General features: G+C 48.7%; 1 protein-coding gene across 2 annotated transcripts; it reads right to left on the bottom strand.

Moving 5' to 3' along the window:
* Window positions 1-3,413: 3,413 nt before the first annotated feature.
* On the bottom strand, window positions 3,414-11,536 carry LOC102576758 (keratin, type I cytoskeletal 19-like). Of its 2 annotated transcripts, XM_019476632.2 has the most exons (9): window positions 10,645-11,536; window positions 9,742-9,870; window positions 8,918-9,000; window positions 7,805-7,961; window positions 7,171-7,332; window positions 6,775-6,900; window positions 5,914-6,134; window positions 4,312-4,349; window positions 3,414-3,670 (listed from the first exon to the last, which is right to left on the bottom strand). In XM_019476632.2, exons 1-9 carry the CDS (start codon window positions 10,933-10,935, stop codon window positions 3,561-3,563), a joined length of 1,317 nt encoding a protein of 438 aa, XP_019332177.1. In that variant the 5' UTR covers window positions 10,936-11,536; the 3' UTR covers window positions 3,414-3,560. The 2 variants fall into 2 exon arrangements, with proteins under 2 accessions (XP_019332177.1, XP_059582936.1); XM_059726953.1 differs by lacking the exon at window positions 9,742-9,870.
* Between the last annotated feature and the right edge of the window lie 4,539 nt (window positions 11,537-16,075).

Genomic DNA, 16,075 nt, shown 5'->3' with positions numbered 1-16,075 from the left:
AGATCACAAAACAATCCTTATTCTGAGAAGGAGAGCTGCAAACTAGATACAGCAAAAGGCATATCTGCAGATGAGCAGCAAATACAAGAGGAAATAATGCAATTATCCTGGTTATTACCAGTATTTATACTGGGAGACCCACCTGAGACGGGGCATTGCACAGGCATAGATAAAACACAGTCTGAATAGCCAAAGGCTAGGTAGGAAAGTGATCTGCCCTAGAACCCAGCCATACAGTCCAGTGCCCTAGCTCATGCACCTTCTCCCTAAGTTCATTAAGTCCCAGAAATTCAGCTATTGTAACAATTAACCATGCTTAGAAGAGCTGTCTGCAATGACTCAAGCGTGGAGAAGGATGAACTTCAGCCCTGCTCCTTTAGAACACTTACACTGACATCTTGTGGATAAACGGGGGTAACACACTTCAGGCCATGAGAGTCTGGGCTTTGGAAAATGACAGAAGAGCCAGGCCCTCTGGCAGAAAGGAAAGGAAACCAGTACCTCCTTGGACGTCCTGAGATAAAAGGGTGTTCATCTATTCAGAGACCATGGGGCTGCTCCTTCCTACATAGTCTGTCTCATGGGACTCTGCAAGGGAAACCACTCTGATGCCAGTTCAGCAAATGCCATGCTCTGATCTTCTAGATAAAGAAATTGTCTTCTGAACCTATTCTAGTTCTTTATATAGTAAATTCAGTAGTGTTAATGACAGGAAAATAGAAGTAATCTCATGATACCTCTATTGAGGGCAGCATCTCTGGAGTCCTATGTTGGATGTTTTTTCATGCACACAGAGAACTTTTCCTCCCAGAGGACCCCTGCGTTTCCCCAGCCATATACAGACATTGTCACCTGGCACCAACCTTCAGAGAAAGGGCCTTCTGTGGAGTGGGGATATTACTTGGTAGCTCTGCTCTGCCACAGCCAGTGGGCTATGGGATAGCAGTACCCCCCTGGGAGCCCAATCCAAACAGCCCAATTCATTTCCTGTGTTCTGTACATTAGTTAATTTGGCAGTGTATCTGAACCAAAATGCTCTGAGTCCTCCTATGCTGCCCAATCAACAGTGAGAGAGGGGTGAGAAAAGCAGGATCTAGGCAGGGAGAGCAGAGGAAGGGTGAAGATCTGTCCTCTCCGCCATCCCTTCCCCAGCACCTTGGGATGTAAGCGTGCTTGGAACTGTGTGTGTTGGATGCATCATGCATTATGTTGCTGGATTCAAGGTTTGGTCCATGCTGACACCTGCTGGCCATGCCTGGGACATCAAGCCATTGTATAGTTTCCAAACTGCAAGGGTAACTTTGCAAAAAATGTCAAGACCTGATGGGTCCATTGATCCAGAAGGTTTGGGAACCACTAAGCCCAAAAATCCCTGGGCTTCTGAATGAAAATACATGCAAGAAAGATATGAATCAACCCTTGTTTAGTCAGGTTTGGGGTTTGTCTGTTGGGTCAAAAGCATCTGTCTCCTACCACCACACACATACATGTATGCACACAATGGCACAAACTTGTGCAATGAGGGTGCTATGGTGAGGGAAGAGATAAATGGGCATCAACACCATGGTAAACCTCTCACTCTCCTACTGCTGCAGGGAAGTTCCCTGTAGTCTGCATCCTCAGGCCTGGAATCACTAGTATGTGTGCCCTCACATGTGCTCCTACATGATTCACTGAAGAAATAATGAGCATTGCAGAGATGGGTCTTTATACTCGGGTACGTTCCCCTCTGCATTAAGATACACCCTGAGAGCAAGCTGAGGTAGCAGGTTGAGCCTGACCCCTTCTCCACTGGCCATACATTCTTCCCCAGGATCAGCCCATGCCAAGGGGTGAAATCCCCCTTGCCGCTGCCACAGATCATACCCTATCTCCCCACCCTGCTGTTGCTCTAAATTTGCCCTGGCCACATCTCAGAGAGGATTTGGGGGACCATCCAGCTCCACATATTTCCAATGGGGTACGGCAGCCTGGGTCGGGAGCGGGGGGAGGGCACTACCAGCTCCCACTCCAGTGCCGGAAACACAAGTGGAAGTAGCCGGCTTCTTGCCTTGCACCCTGTAGAGGATGAGATAGGTCACTGCTGCCCCCTAGTGGCTGCAGATTGGCCCTGCTGGTTATTTTCCCAAGTAGTCCAAAGGTACTAATGCAGGCCAGATCAGGTTAGCCCTCCTGACCGCATCCTCACACTGTCGGCCCATGTTCATCTTGGAATCAATAGTGACTCCGAGATCCTTTTCTGCCTCTGCACTGACAAGAAGGGAGGTCCCCAGCCTGTAGGTATGCTGCTGGTTCCTCCTCCCCAGGTGCAGTACCCTGCACTTGTCAGTATTGAAACCCATCCTGTTCTCATCCGCCCACACCTGTAAGCTATCCAGATCTAGTTGTAGCCTGTCCCTCCCTTCTAGTGTGCCCACTTCTCCCCACATCTTAGTGTCATCTGTGAATTTGAACAAGGTGCTTTTCACCCCTTCGTCCAAGTATGATGATGATATTGAACAGTGCGGGCCCGAGGACCAAGCCCTGGGGGACTCCACTGCCCACATCCCTCCAGGTCGAAAATGACCCGTCCACCACCACTCTCTGGGTGCAGCCCTCCAGCCAGTTAGCGACCCTTTTGACTGTGTAGGTGTCGACACCACAGTCCCCTAGTTTTTTAATGAGAATGGGATGAGAGACAGTGTCGAAGGCCTTCCTGAAGTCCAGAAAGACCGCATCCACTGCTACCCCTGCGTCTAAGGATTTTGTGACCTGGTGATAGAAGGCCACCAGGTTGGTCTGACAGGACCTGCCTCTAATGAACCCGTGTTGATTGCCCCTAAGCATAACCTCCCCTGCTGGCCCCTTGTGGACATGTGCCAGGATAACTCTCAAAAGCTTCCCCAGGATCGAGGTAAGACTAACTGGCCTATAGTTCCCTGGGTCCTCCTTCCTCCCTTTTATAAATAGCAGCTCCAAAGAAGACTTCCTGATGAAGGCACAGGCCACATTCTGCTCTCAGTGCTGTGGTGAAACCTGGGAATCAATTCACCTAGGAAAGTAAGCCACTGGTTCTCAACCTCATTAGGCTCTAAGCCCCCCTCAAAAATGCCAGCTCTCTGCTTTCACACATTTGTTGACTATGGAGAAACAATAAGAGCAGTTCTTCTGTTACAAAGAACTCAGAAAGCCCACAATGGGTCAAATGTTTGTGACACTGTGGTTTCCTATTGGAAATCTTTGGGTTTGTTTTGGGACACACAGAGGAGAGAATGAGGTGCAGGGTGTGGGGTCAGGGTAGGACTGACAGACCATTTGCTCAGTGTTCTTGCCTGGGGCTGGAATCCTGGCATGGCCCACACCTGCCACGAACTACCAAGGTCTCCCTCTGCCGCACTGCAGAAAGCCCCATGCCATGGTTTCACTCTGACCACTCACCCTACCATTTGCTTTATTGAAAACCAGAGGCAAAAAAGAACAGGTGGGAATTCAGCAGGATGGATGAACAGCAGGGGCTGGATATGCAGAAGCTGTAGAGGGTGGAAGGGTTTACCCTTTTCTTGCCCTTTCCCAGCCACCCCTCATAGAGGATGCTCCACCTCCTCGATGTGGGAGGAGACCACCTCGCCATCCACCAGCTCTTCAATCAGAGTCTTTATCCTCCTGGTGGTGGGGGCCTTGCTAACAGCCTCTGTGAGAAGGAAAACAAAAGAGTGGGGCTGTGGGAGTTAACTGTACAGTGGGGCTCAGTGTGGGAAGGAACAGGGCGGGGAGCCATCTGAGCATCTCCCCATGCACCAGGAGTTCAGCCACCCCAAGGAGGCCCAGCAGCAGCAGGCAGGACAGCCTTCCTGGCCACCAGCAGGGTAGGTCTGTGCCATTCTGCATCCCCTGGACCTCCTAAGAGCGATCAGCCTTCAAGGAAGGAGGTTGGTCTGTTCAGCACAGAACACAGATCTCTGGCCAGCTCTGGCTTGGCCCAAATTGTTGTGACCGAACAATGCCAATCCCAGCAACTCTCTGCCATAAGCCAGTGACTCCAGTGGGCAGGTCTCCCTGGCACCGGAGCCAACACTGCGACTGGCCCCTTGTTGACAGCAGCTGCAGCAAGGCTGAGATTAAATGGGTCACAGTGATGGAGTTCTGCATGGCAGAAAGGACATGCTGGGGGCCAGCAGCACCTGCTCCATTCCCCAAGGCCCTGCCCCACTCACCAGCACCAACTTCAGCATTTACCCATAGAAATAAATAGAGAGAGGTCACAGGAGGGAGGTTCAGCTTAAAAGGGACCATTCCCCCAGCAAGTGGAAGCTCCTCCACCACTCAACTCACCTGGCGAGATTTCTTGCTTAGGTGATTTGGCCTCTGACCTGTAGTGAGAAGAAGGGATGCCTCACTTGGTAAAGATGACCAGAAGGGCCACCTTCCCCCATCTCCTTGGAAGCCCTGGCTGTTCCACCTACACCCTCTTCTCCAGCCCCAAATCCCCAGGGAGGCTGGGATTCTCCCAAAACAACTTTATTCTGCAGTAAATCAGAGACCTGGACCCTGGACCCAAGCTCTGCAATCTCCCCTCAGAGCCATATGTCAGCTCCCCTTTTCCTGCTCATGACAGTAGCTAATGCAGAGAAGGCACCAGCATCCCAGGATGAAGAGTGGAAGGGGTTATGGAAGGGAGTGGAGGGTCTTTGCCATGTGCTGTGCTCAATCTGCGGACCCTAGAAACCTGGACCTTACCCCGCACCGGAGCTTCCCAGTTCCCTTCCCTCCACCAGCTCCTCAGGCTGCCACTGCACTCCATGGGGAATGAGTGCTGGTGCCACCAGCTGGTGAGCTCAGAAAAAGGCCTACTGAACCAAGCTCTCATTTGGCTGTCAGTTCTGTGACAGTTTGGGGCAAGACAGTTTTGATGGTGGGGTTGATGAAGGGCTGTTATCCCTTTTGGATAACAAATGGAGAAGAGAACTGTTGCGTGTGTCTGAAATGAGAAGTCACCTTGTAATAGTGGGGTAAAGGAGCCCCAGACTTTATAATGACAAGAGAAAAACACATGATCATGGGTGGGAAAGCAGGGACTCTGTTCCTGGTGGCCTAGAGCTGGTATCTAAAAAGATGTGAGGACATAGAGATGGTTACAAAGCAGTGAAGGGAGCTGCAGAGGTACAGAGACATTGCTGTGGTGGCCAGCAGAGTTGAGATGGCAGGTGACAGCTTCAAGGTGATGGGCAGAGCTCAGCCTACCTGAGCTAATGCTAGGAGCAGCAGCTTTGCTAAGTTCATCCAGAGAAACTTCCCTATCCTGCACCAAAGCTGCAAGCACTTCAGCTAGGAGAGGTGGTGGAACCATTTACTAGAAGGTCCCTTTGGAGAATGGGCTGGGTCTGGCCAAAATTGAGACTTCTTCAACAGCTAACTGTGAGTAGGGTACGATGGAGCTGGGGTGGTGGGGGGGCTATGTCAAATGCTTTATTAACCACTTGTGTGTGAGAAAAGGATCAGGATTTAAGTAATTTAACAAGACATCCTGGGGACAGGCCACCCACCTGTTAGCATTTCCTTATCATTCTGGGTCCCTTTTCCAAGTGTATGCATGCTCCCTATTTCCCCATCCCATATTGTTCTGTTTGTTTTTAAACCCTTAAGCTTCCTGTAGGTGAAAGAGAAAATATTCTTCATCGAGGTCACTCAGATGATAAAGCATAGTTTCCCTGGTTTCTAGCTGGGGAATTGAACTAGCATTTAAATATTTTCAGAAAGAGCCCCTAGATAATTGAACTTGGCCCTTTTCACTGCCAGCAGCTCCTGGCAGAAGAGTCATGCTGACCATGATAACTCTCTGGACTACATTGGGTTCTCTCCCTCTCCTTCACCTCACACCTTTCCCAGCCCTCCCCAGCCTGTGGCTTCAGGAGCTCAGAACTGTACATCTCCTACCTGACCTCTTGACCCTCAAGGAGTTGCTGATAAGTGGCAATTTCCACCTCCAGCCTGGTCTTGAGGTCCAGCAGGTGCTGGTACTCATTAGCTTGATGCTGGGTGTCAGTTCTCAGTTGTGCCAGCTCTGCCTCTTTCCCAGCAACCAGGTTCTGCAGCTGTGCCATTTCCACCCCATAGTGAGACTCTGTCTCAGCCAATGTGCCCTCCAGAGCTTCTTTCTAAAAGCAAAAGAAAGATGTGCCAAACTGTACGGACTCTATTCCAGCTGCACATGGGTAGGGGAAAACCCAGCCATTTAAGGTCTTTGCAGAGCAGTGAAGGGAGGGGTATCATCACACCAAGGCTGCTGAGTGTCTTGGGTAATGCCATCTGGACAACTTCTTGACCAGGGATTTAGGGTGTCCCTGCAGGAAGAAGCCAAGGAGCCCGCAATGGGTGAGAGAATGGGAAAGCCATCCTAAGAGAGACAGCAGACTCCAGTTTGGATCCTCAAGTCCCACAAGGGACAAGGCCCACCAGAGCTTGGATTCTGAGGATTAATATTTCCTGTGGGCCAAGATGGTGAGGCTTGTGGCCTATGACCCCAGGTGATAGAGCTTAAGGCCTGGGGCTGAGGTGGACCTTCAAAAGTTTTTTCAGCAGAGAAACCAGTACTTGTGTTTCAAGGGAAACGTTTAATGCTGAAGGCTGCAATAGCCTGTTCCAAATCCCAGTGCCTTTCCCTTGGCAAGAAGACTGTCACATGACCATTGCTTTCTTGCTTTTTCCTGGATCCCTGTGTACCCACAGTTTCATGGCCTTTCTAACGACACTCCTCTTAATACCTTACAATTATGAAGATGGAGTTGTGGTACCCACCGTGCTCTGCAGCATCTGCAACTCAATCTCGAGGCTCTGCACAATGCGCTTGAGTTCTGTTGCCTTTGTCCTGGCAGCCTGGAGGGCTTCACTGCTGGTGGCAACCTCTTGAGTGAATGTCTCACACTGCACAGAAGCAAAGGAGCTCAAGCCATGTACCTGGCAAGGTGGCAGGGGCACTATCAGCAATGCCTTAGTCATATGATGCCCCCACTCACCAGGGGGACATTTTGCATCCTCTCTTTTAGTAGATGGAGACAATATGGATGGAAAATAAGTGATCTCAAGTCAGATGCATCTTCCACCAATCCTCCCACACTGAGATGTAATGTGAATAGATGTCACTGAGAGAAGGTCATAGCATGAGTTTGTGGCTAGTTGCTGAGCCTCCCCTACCTGCTGCTTGTGCCAGGCTTCAGCCTCTCTCTGATTCTTCTCGTTTATATCCTCGTATCGGTCCCGGATCTCTGCAAGGGTTTTCACCAGATTGATGCCTGGGCTGGCATCCACCTCCACACTGACAGAGCCTCCCAGGTGACCTTGGAGAGCAGCCACTTCCTTTGAAAGGTGAAGGAAATTGGTCGTCATAAACCAGAAAGAGCAGGAGGCGAGGCAAGGGAAGGGATGGGGGACTGGCAGCATAGAAGATTCATGCACTGGCTTTTTGTCATTGGGATCCAGTCTTAAGTCATGGTTTAGATCAGGGGAGGAAAAGAGGATTTGAGGTTAGTCCCCAGAGGAAGTTTGTCCAGCTCATTATAAAAGCAGCTCTCCATGTGGTATGTAGGTGAAAAGCCCAGGGCAGAGATGTGGGTTGGGAGTGCCCAGCAGATCTGTGCCTTGGGGGAGCAGAGGGCTGTGGCTCAGGACTGAGAAGTACTGTGTATTGGGAAAGCCAAGGGAACCATTCCTGAATCCCACACCTGTCATCATGTCTTCTGTGAACATTAAAACTCCTCAGATTTGTTCACTGAAGTCATCAATTATAGTGATCCTCTTGGATCCCAGTGGGGTTCTGCAGCAACCTCACCTCTCCATGGTTCTGCTGGAGATAAGTCAGTTCCTCCTTCAGGCTTTCAATCTGCACCTGCAGACTGGCTCTGGCCTCTGTCAGCCCATCCAGGACCTTGCGTAAACCCTTTATGTCACTCTCCACACCCAGCCGGGTAGCCAACTCGGCCTCAAACCTACATGGAACGAGCACAAGAGTCTGCATCCTGCTGACCCAGACACAGCTGAGTGAGTCATGGGCAGCTATGATAATAAAGTGTCCTGCTGCCCACAGCTGAGAGGAGTCATGTGAGCTTGAGAATCTAGGCCAGGGTTATCCCAAGCAAACTAATAGTCTCCTGGGGTTCTCTGACTGCTGATACAGGACCAGAGTTCATCAACTAAGTCCGTTACCCTGCGACTAAGCTAGGGTGGCCGTTGGTCCTGTACAGGACCATCCTGTTTTTAAATCATTTGTCCCCTGGCTGTTTCTGAACAAGAAACGCAAAAGGTCCTGTTTTTCAGTTCATTGGTGGAAAGACATGTCAATCATTTGTCTTTGAGAGTCTGTTGGCTGCGTCTAGAGGTAGGGTGGTGCACAGCCAGGAGCAGCAGGGTTCTGAGCCAGCCTGGGAGGGAGGGAGAGAGAGAGGGAAGTGGCCTTTTTTGTGGTGGCCCCACCCCTTGCTGCTGATTGGCCAAGGAGGGGGGGGTCCCATCACTCACCAAGGGGATGCCCTGTATTCTGGGGATGCCTCAATGGCCACCCTAGGTGGAGCGAAGTGTGTTACTGCACTCTCCAAGCCAGGAAGATGTTCCATTCCACTTCAAAGCATCACTAACAACCACAACTTCTTTGAGGCAGACCCACCTCATTATTATACAAATGTGCAGCACCCAGCACAATGAAGCCCCAGTCCACAGTGGTAGCCTCCCAATGCCACCACAAAACAAATCATAATACATAAGTAGCATCTGCAAGAGCATTTCCTTTGTGTGAACAAATGTCCATTTCTGTGCTTGCGCAGACTGCATTTGTATTTTTGCCCAGTGTGATTGCAGAGGTTGTTTTGAAAAGCTGGCCTTTAAAGGGAGCATAGGGGTGAAGGAGAGGGAAGAAGATGAGGAAGGGGGTCTAGTAGAGATCCCTTACTTCATTCTGAAGTCACTGGCAGTTAGCTTGGCATTATCAATCTGGAGGATCAGCTGGGAGTTGCGCACTGACTCATCCTGGATCTGCAGAAGGAGAGAAGGGGAGGTAGCTGAGCCCCTCTACTGCTTTCTTGGAAACCAGGGAGGTCTGCTGGGGAACACTGTTAGCCATCTCTTTTGCTACCAGGGCCAGAACTGTGCTTTCAGGTGCATGAACCTCACAGCACAGGGCAAGCTTGGAATAGCGACTCTTTAAATCACATTGCCATTGAAAAGGAAATACACGTGACCAAAATCAGTATGATGGACATTTAACCTCTCCCGGCACAGCACCCACCAGATCTGTAAAGAAGGATACAGACCATCTGCAAGCTACTACTTCCCATGATAAGCTGCATTCATTTTTACATTGCAAGTCAGACTTCATTTCACCACAGAGAAAAGAAATTCTTTTGATACTCAAGCAGATGGTGTAAGGCTTTGTCTGTAATAACTTACTGGGACACAGAGGCAGTTCATATGTCTCAGAGTGACTGTATGAGGCTGCAAACAAGCATCCCAGGTGGCAGGTTACCTTCACAGTGGTACAGAATGAGGGCTCTTTAAATGAAAGCTGAGATGTAGGAGTAGCCTCCAAAGCGGGCACCAGCTTACCTTGCCAAGGTACCCCAAGGCAGCACCTGATATTCAGTCCTAGCAATAAGAAACAGCAGGGATTGCCTCCCTCTGTCCACACACAAGCCAAGGGTGGAAATGGAGCCACAAGTCAAAGCTAGGACCTTCTCCCCATGTCCCCACAGTAGAAGGGTCAGGGAATCTCAGTACCTGTGATCTGAGTTCTGCAATGGTGCTGAAGCAGCTACTTGGATCATAGTGTCTGGTGAGTGCTTTTTTTACCTGGAGCTCCTGGATCCGCTGCTCCAGCTGCCCATTGGCTTCTTCAAGAGAACACACCTAGCGGCAGCAAGGATGGCCAAGAAAAAAAAAGTGGGTGGGGAGCAAGAGGTTTGGAGGAGGTAGTGCTACGTTGTCTCTACTACAGATTCTGATAACAAAACCAAGGCAGCAGCATTGACTCATTCAGGGCAAAAATTGGGATCATCTGCTACCAGAGAAATGGAGCTCCTGGGGACACTGTGCAATTGCATGGTTTGCCAACGAGCTATTTGTACACTTGGGGGCTGGGCTTCAGAATGGCCACAGCCCAGACTCCAACCAAAGATCTGGGAGCCAAAATGCTGTGATGATGGGCAGTCTGGAAAATGAACCATCCCCTCTTTTTTTTATTTTTTGGATAAACTTACTCTGGCACACTCCAAACTTCAGCTCCATGCTTGTAAGTGGCATTTGTACAATACACCAGTCATTGTGTACACTGGCTACTATGTTTGCATGATACCATTCCTAGTTGGATCCTAGGCACTGCCATAATGATGACAGTGCTGACTGTAATTGTTGTTAGTTATGTTATCATACCAGTACTACTATGTTACACTACACTTATATTATGTAGTAGTAATACTAGTTGTTATTATTATTATTGCCCACCAGCACTAATGCTGTTCCCTTAACTAGAGCTTTGCTGCCCAATGGCTTTTATCTTCTTTCATATACATCCATGCACAATCATGCATCATGTCAGATGCCTCAGAGTGAGATGCCATGGTTATGTCTCTCTGCAAGAGGCTGCGCTCCAGACCCCAAATCTCAGCTCTGAAAGTCACTCACCCTCTCCAGGTAGGCGGCCAGGCGGTCATTCAAGTTCTGCATGGTGTCCTTTTCATTCATACCAAGGAGGCCTATTCCACTAGCACCAGATCCAATGCCTGGTTCATAACTACCTCCTGGCATAGACTTCACAAATGCATCACTGGCAGAGGAAAGGCAACTGCCAATGCTCCCTGCTCCTCCATGGATACTGAGCAGCCCTGGCTGCAACCCTGCTGCACTGATCCAATTTAGTCTGGGCCCTTGAGGAACCCCAGAGCAGAATAAATTGCGACTTAAGGAACTAGCCATGCTTAGGATATCAGTGCTCAAGGTGCAACAAAGCTTATATCCTCCCCCTGGAAAGCGAAGAGATGACAGTGCAGGGCAATCCTTTGGACAGCTCCCTTATATAGAGGAAGGGAGGGGCTGGGCTACAGGAGCTCACTTTTCCCCTATTGCCTGAGTACTATCCATGTTGTTTTCTGAACAGATGTTTGCAGTTGCCACAGGAAAACTCCTGTTGAGTTGCTTTTTCTAGTTTTGTCAGCCAAACTGGTCTGCAGACTGGCTTTGATCTTTGTCAGCCCCAAGTGCACACCTGGTTCACAATCCTGCCCCCTGTGTATTTACTCTGCATGCTTCAGAGCATACATGGGTTCTAAGAGCAGTTGGCTTAAAAATCCTGGAGGCATATGAAAAGTTTTTGGGGGGAAAGTGTTCCTGGCAGGCCAGGAAAGGCACCATAGCAAGTAGTCAAGAGAGCAGCGCAGGGAGTACTGTGCGCAACTGCTCTGCCACAGCATGCCTAACACCCATCACCAGGCTACACAAGGGGGAGGTCTGCATGCTAAAGAAACCTGGCCTAGCACCTCCTGAGCGCTGTTCCAGAGGTAAGAGCACTTCAGATGCAGCTTAGGATCTCTGCTAATGGAAAGGTATCTCAGGCCCATAGAAGCAGATCCTTTGTCCACTGGAACAGCCTTCAGCAACTGACATTTTGACACCTCTCTGGCTGAAAAGGAGGGCAGAAAGATGGCTCACATGGTTCCTTTAATCTGCACTCTCAATATTGTGAACGCATGAATAGGGTTATGCCTGAGCATGGCACCAGTGTACCCGTCTGTCATTCCCAAAGCTTGTGTTTGTGTACATAGGAGCAAGAGCTGCGTTGGCACATTTTGCCAGTGCACCGTGCAAAATCCATTTGCAACTGTATCCTACAATGAAGAGAAAATGCCATGGGGCATCCAGTAAAATCTATCCCAGGAACATCAAACAGACACCAAACTGGCACCCAGCTTGCATTCACATATTTCTTTGACTGCTTTTGGTGTCCTTCCAAGGACAGAGTTGGTTTGCCAGGAATTCCTTACTCCATCTTATAACTGACAGCCTTCAGCTTGCTTGTTTGTGAATCTCTATCTGGGGGGATGTGATAAGTATACCAGACATTTCAAATGACCACCTTGCACCATCTGGTTTTTGGGAGTTGGCCATTCCAATGAAAAAAGTTCATTCATTGTCCTTAGCACAATTTCTTAGCATCAGCTACACTTGCTTTATTTAAAACCCAGCATCTATTTGGTTCTTTCATTGGTTCTCATACTGTGCCCCTCACTGCAGTATCTGGTAGCATGTTAATTAACATGATGAGCTTCTGTCAGAATTCCCTTTGCTAATTAATAGTACTTAATACTGTATGTCAAAAAATCTAGCTAAGTCCTGCAGCAAGGTCAGCAAAAATGAGGTCAGGAAAAGAATGTTAGAGAAGAAAAGCTGGTTAGTGCAAATGTTCTAGCCTAGAGGCCATATCTGAGCTGAGGAGGAAAAAACAGAGAAGGCAAAAAGCTGGTTTAACTACTTGACTTCTGAGAAATATTCCAGGTTTATTCCAGGCTGAAAACACCAGCTGCAGTGCTAAAAGAATCAGATATGTTTGTGTAGAACAGAACTATTCTACTACTGCACCTTTCGGTTATGCCCTACCACTCCATTGGATGGCAGGTGCAACAGCTGGTATGGTAGAGACCCAGCACAGAAAGGGTTAATCTGGCTGCTGTCACCCAGCCTGTAGCACCTGTACTGCATTCCTCAGGGAGGAATGGATGTGGTAATGGGGATTCAGTGAGAGAGAAGCCAGTTGCTGTGGTGCTGGGGGTACTGTTTATATTCTCAGCTCTGTGCAAAACAAGTGCTGAGTCTATGCCAGTATTTTCCAGTTCTGACTCTGCATGGGGCAAGAAAGGCAGCACACTGCCTGACCGCTGACTTTTGGAACACTTCTGGTGTGTACTATTGTCAAACTGCCTGCTACACACCTGCATCTACTTCCATTGCTGAACACACACAAGCAATGGAACAGCCCAAGCCCATTATCATTGTTTCAGTCATTTACAACCAGAGACAGCAAAGCTCCCAAAAGGCCAATGGCTGAAACAGTTTCCGCAACAAAGACAGTGAAGTGAAGAGGGCCATGAGGGTTGGCTGCAGCTCTGACTGCCAAACAGAAAAGGCCTTCTTGGAGTGTTATCAGCAATAATGGCCTAGATCTGCAAATATCACCAGACTCCATTGCACAAGCCCAAGGCTAGTTAACCTACAGACACAGCAAAAACACCCTCCCCAACACTGACCCTAAAATATGCTGAAGAGTATTAAAAGGCTTACAAGTGAAGTGCTTTTCATTAGCTACATTCTCCTCCATTATGCAGGCTGCTTTGCTCTGTAGGGTTATTTATGCATGCTGAGCTGGTTTATCAATGTTGTTGTAACTCCCAGAAGTCTCATTTGCCCCAGTGTGCTAGTTACTAACAAACTATCTTGCTCCTGCCACAAAGAGCTCACAACCTAGGGGTGTGATGACACTAATGAGAGACAAGAGATGGGTAAAACAGACAGAGCAGAGAGCACAAAGGAAGTGCAGGCCTGTTATGATCAGCATGATAAGCAGCAGTCAGAGCTCAACAATTGCAGAACTGTTTTCAAATGATTACTAGGCAACGTGGCATCATTATTTCAGGGTTGCACATGAGAGCTGATCCATGAACGCTAGCTTGTTGGTGCAGGGGTGTTTGCAAGAGTATGCCTGTGCACATGGGTTTGGTTCCAATGGGTGATTGTACAAGTGGTGAAAATTGCCCTTTTTTGTGATTTAACTGCGTTACAGTTTATATAATATATGGGGTTTTTGGGCAATTGAAATGTCCCTTTTGCAATTCAAAGTTAAACACATCCCAATGTATTTTACTTTAGATAGCCACAAATTAAACCAATGCATCCATGGATCCATTATGGGTAAATTGAAATTCACTCAGTGACATGTAATGAGCCCCTTTGTCCACCAGGTGTCGCTTCAAATGGCAGCACATGAACAGGCATAACAAGGTTTACAACTTTATTTATCATCCCCTTTCCTTTCCTCAGAGCTGGGCAGGACTGACCATGCTGCTCACACAACAAGGAAGGTGTTGATTACTGCGGCAATGTTGTCCTCACTATCTAGGGTCAGGGTCATGTAGCACTGCAACAGGTATCCATCCAACCATTGGCGGAGGTTGTGTGGAAGGTCAGGCTTGCCTCCTGCACCATCATTTCTAAGGGTCCTGACCCAAGAGTGCAGGTGTGCCTGGGGCACCAGCAGGATTAGCAGCAGCAAAGCATAGTGGTTTGGGCAACCTTCAGCCTGCACAAATTGCTTATCACACATGGCCCAGGGTACACATAGCAGTGGCATGCTCTGAGCACATTGGTGTCGTGGGGGGTGACCTTCCCCAGGGCACCTTCCCGGAGAGGCCCCCAGGGCGATGGTGACTGAATAGCACCTGCAGCCCCATGCATCCTGAGCCCGGGCACCCACAGATGTGCAGCAGCAGAGAAGAGCAGTTGTCCTTCATGGGCAGATGTGGGGGTGGGGAAAAGGGTTCAGAGAGGTAACAGCAGTTACCTGTGGCCATCACCCAGCAGGATGCTGGCCACAGTGAACCAAGCTGGGAGGTGCAGGGGGTCATCTGGTGGCCTTCTGGCTGCTGGGCCTGACCAGTTGAATTACCATTCTCACTGGACAACCCTGTGCACAGTCAAGCCCTAATCTGAGGAAAGGCAGTGGACAGCACTTGGTGCTGAGCATCTTATCTGTGAAATGTTGCAAAGCTTCACAAAAGGCTTCCATCTATTGGTTCTGCAGAACTAACTTCTGTACACGGGGGAGAGTGCAGCTCAGGATCCCAAACATCTCATGGTCACATGCTTAATATAAACATTATGTTTAAATATAAAAATCAAAGTTTCTGTGTGCCTGACTTCAGGTTCCATGTGTATTCTGGCCAAAGGGAAGGATTTGCAAACCCTGATGGGCAAGCAGTTTCTTTTCCAATGAGGGTTATTATCCAGCCACTTTATTTTTCAGTGCAGACTATTATCACATACTCAAGCCAGGCTTCCTGGCTTTGTTCTCCTCATTTGCAAAACCACTAGCAGTTGGCAGAGGCACCCATTGAAGGGTTTGTTAAACTTTTAAAACTATAAATCTGTTAAAATTGCAGATCGGCTTTGGGGATGGGGGACAAAAAGAAATATCAGGAGCCAGGAGGAGCACGGAACAGGTTGGCACCCTGGCTAGGCACATGTGTGGCACTGAACCCAAACACTACTACCAAAGTAATAAACTAAGTGATAATCAGGCCATAGTTACACAAGGCAGTGGTTCCAGACAACAGGCTCCATTTCACCAAAGGACGACCTTTAATACAGTTTGGCAAAACTATCAGGACAATTAGCAAGCTAGGAACCAATGACTTGATGAAAGCTGGCAGCATTACAGAGAAGGATCTGGTGGCCTTGGTAGATCACAGACTCGATACAAGTCTGCAGTGGGGTGCAGCTGCAAAAAAGGCAAATGTGGTTTTGGGATGCATCAATAGCAGTATTAGGTGCGTGATGCGGGGAGATGATTGTGTCTCTATTCACCACTGGTTAGGCTTCATGTAGAGCATGTGCATTTTGTGCTCCACACTTAATAAAACAACATAAAGAAGTTAGACAGGATCCAGAGGGTGTGTGAGAGTGATGACAAAGATTCTTAGAAAACAAGTCATCTGAGAGACTGAAGGAGCTAGGCACATTCAGCTTGTGGAAAGGGCGGTTAACAGGGGATATGATGGCAGTCTTCAAATATTTGAAGGGCTGCTATAGAGAGAAGGGAAAGCATGTTTTCCTCTCCCGCTGCAGAGTGGAGGACACAGACCAGTGGCTTGACATTGTAGCAAAGTAGATGTAGGTTGGTTATCAGGAAAAACCTCCTTGCTGTTAGAATAATGAGGCAGTAGAATAGCCTGCCTAGGGAAGCTGTGGACTCTCCATCACTGGAGGTGTTCAAGAAGACAGCCACTGGTTGTGGAAGTTCTAGGCACAGCTATGTTTATGTTCTACTGATCATATTTATTATGCTTCT

Source organism: Alligator mississippiensis, chromosome 4 (assembly GCF_030867095.1).
Source record: "Alligator mississippiensis isolate rAllMis1 chromosome 4, rAllMis1, whole genome shotgun sequence".
In the NCBI taxonomy this organism is placed as follows: domain Eukaryota; kingdom Metazoa; phylum Chordata; order Crocodylia; family Alligatoridae; genus Alligator; species Alligator mississippiensis.
Note: the sequence above shows the minus strand (reverse complement) of the source record. Positions and strands in the feature narration are given on the sequence as shown.

Bases quoted from the DNA above. Each gene is read 5' to 3' on its own strand.
- LOC102576758 (XM_019476632.2), bottom strand. From the start codon at position 10,935: ATGGCTAGTTCCTTAAGTCGCAATTTATTCTGCTCTGGGGTTCCTCAA. The intron at 7,333-7,804 runs GTGAGGTTGCTG...CACCTTTCAAAG, and splicing joins TCCAGCAGAACCATGGAGAG to GAAGTGGCTGCTCTCCAAGG. The intron at 6,901-7,170 runs GTAGGGGAGGCT...GCTTCTGTGCAG, and splicing joins AAGCCTGGCACAAGCAGCAG to TGTGAGACATTCACTCAAGA.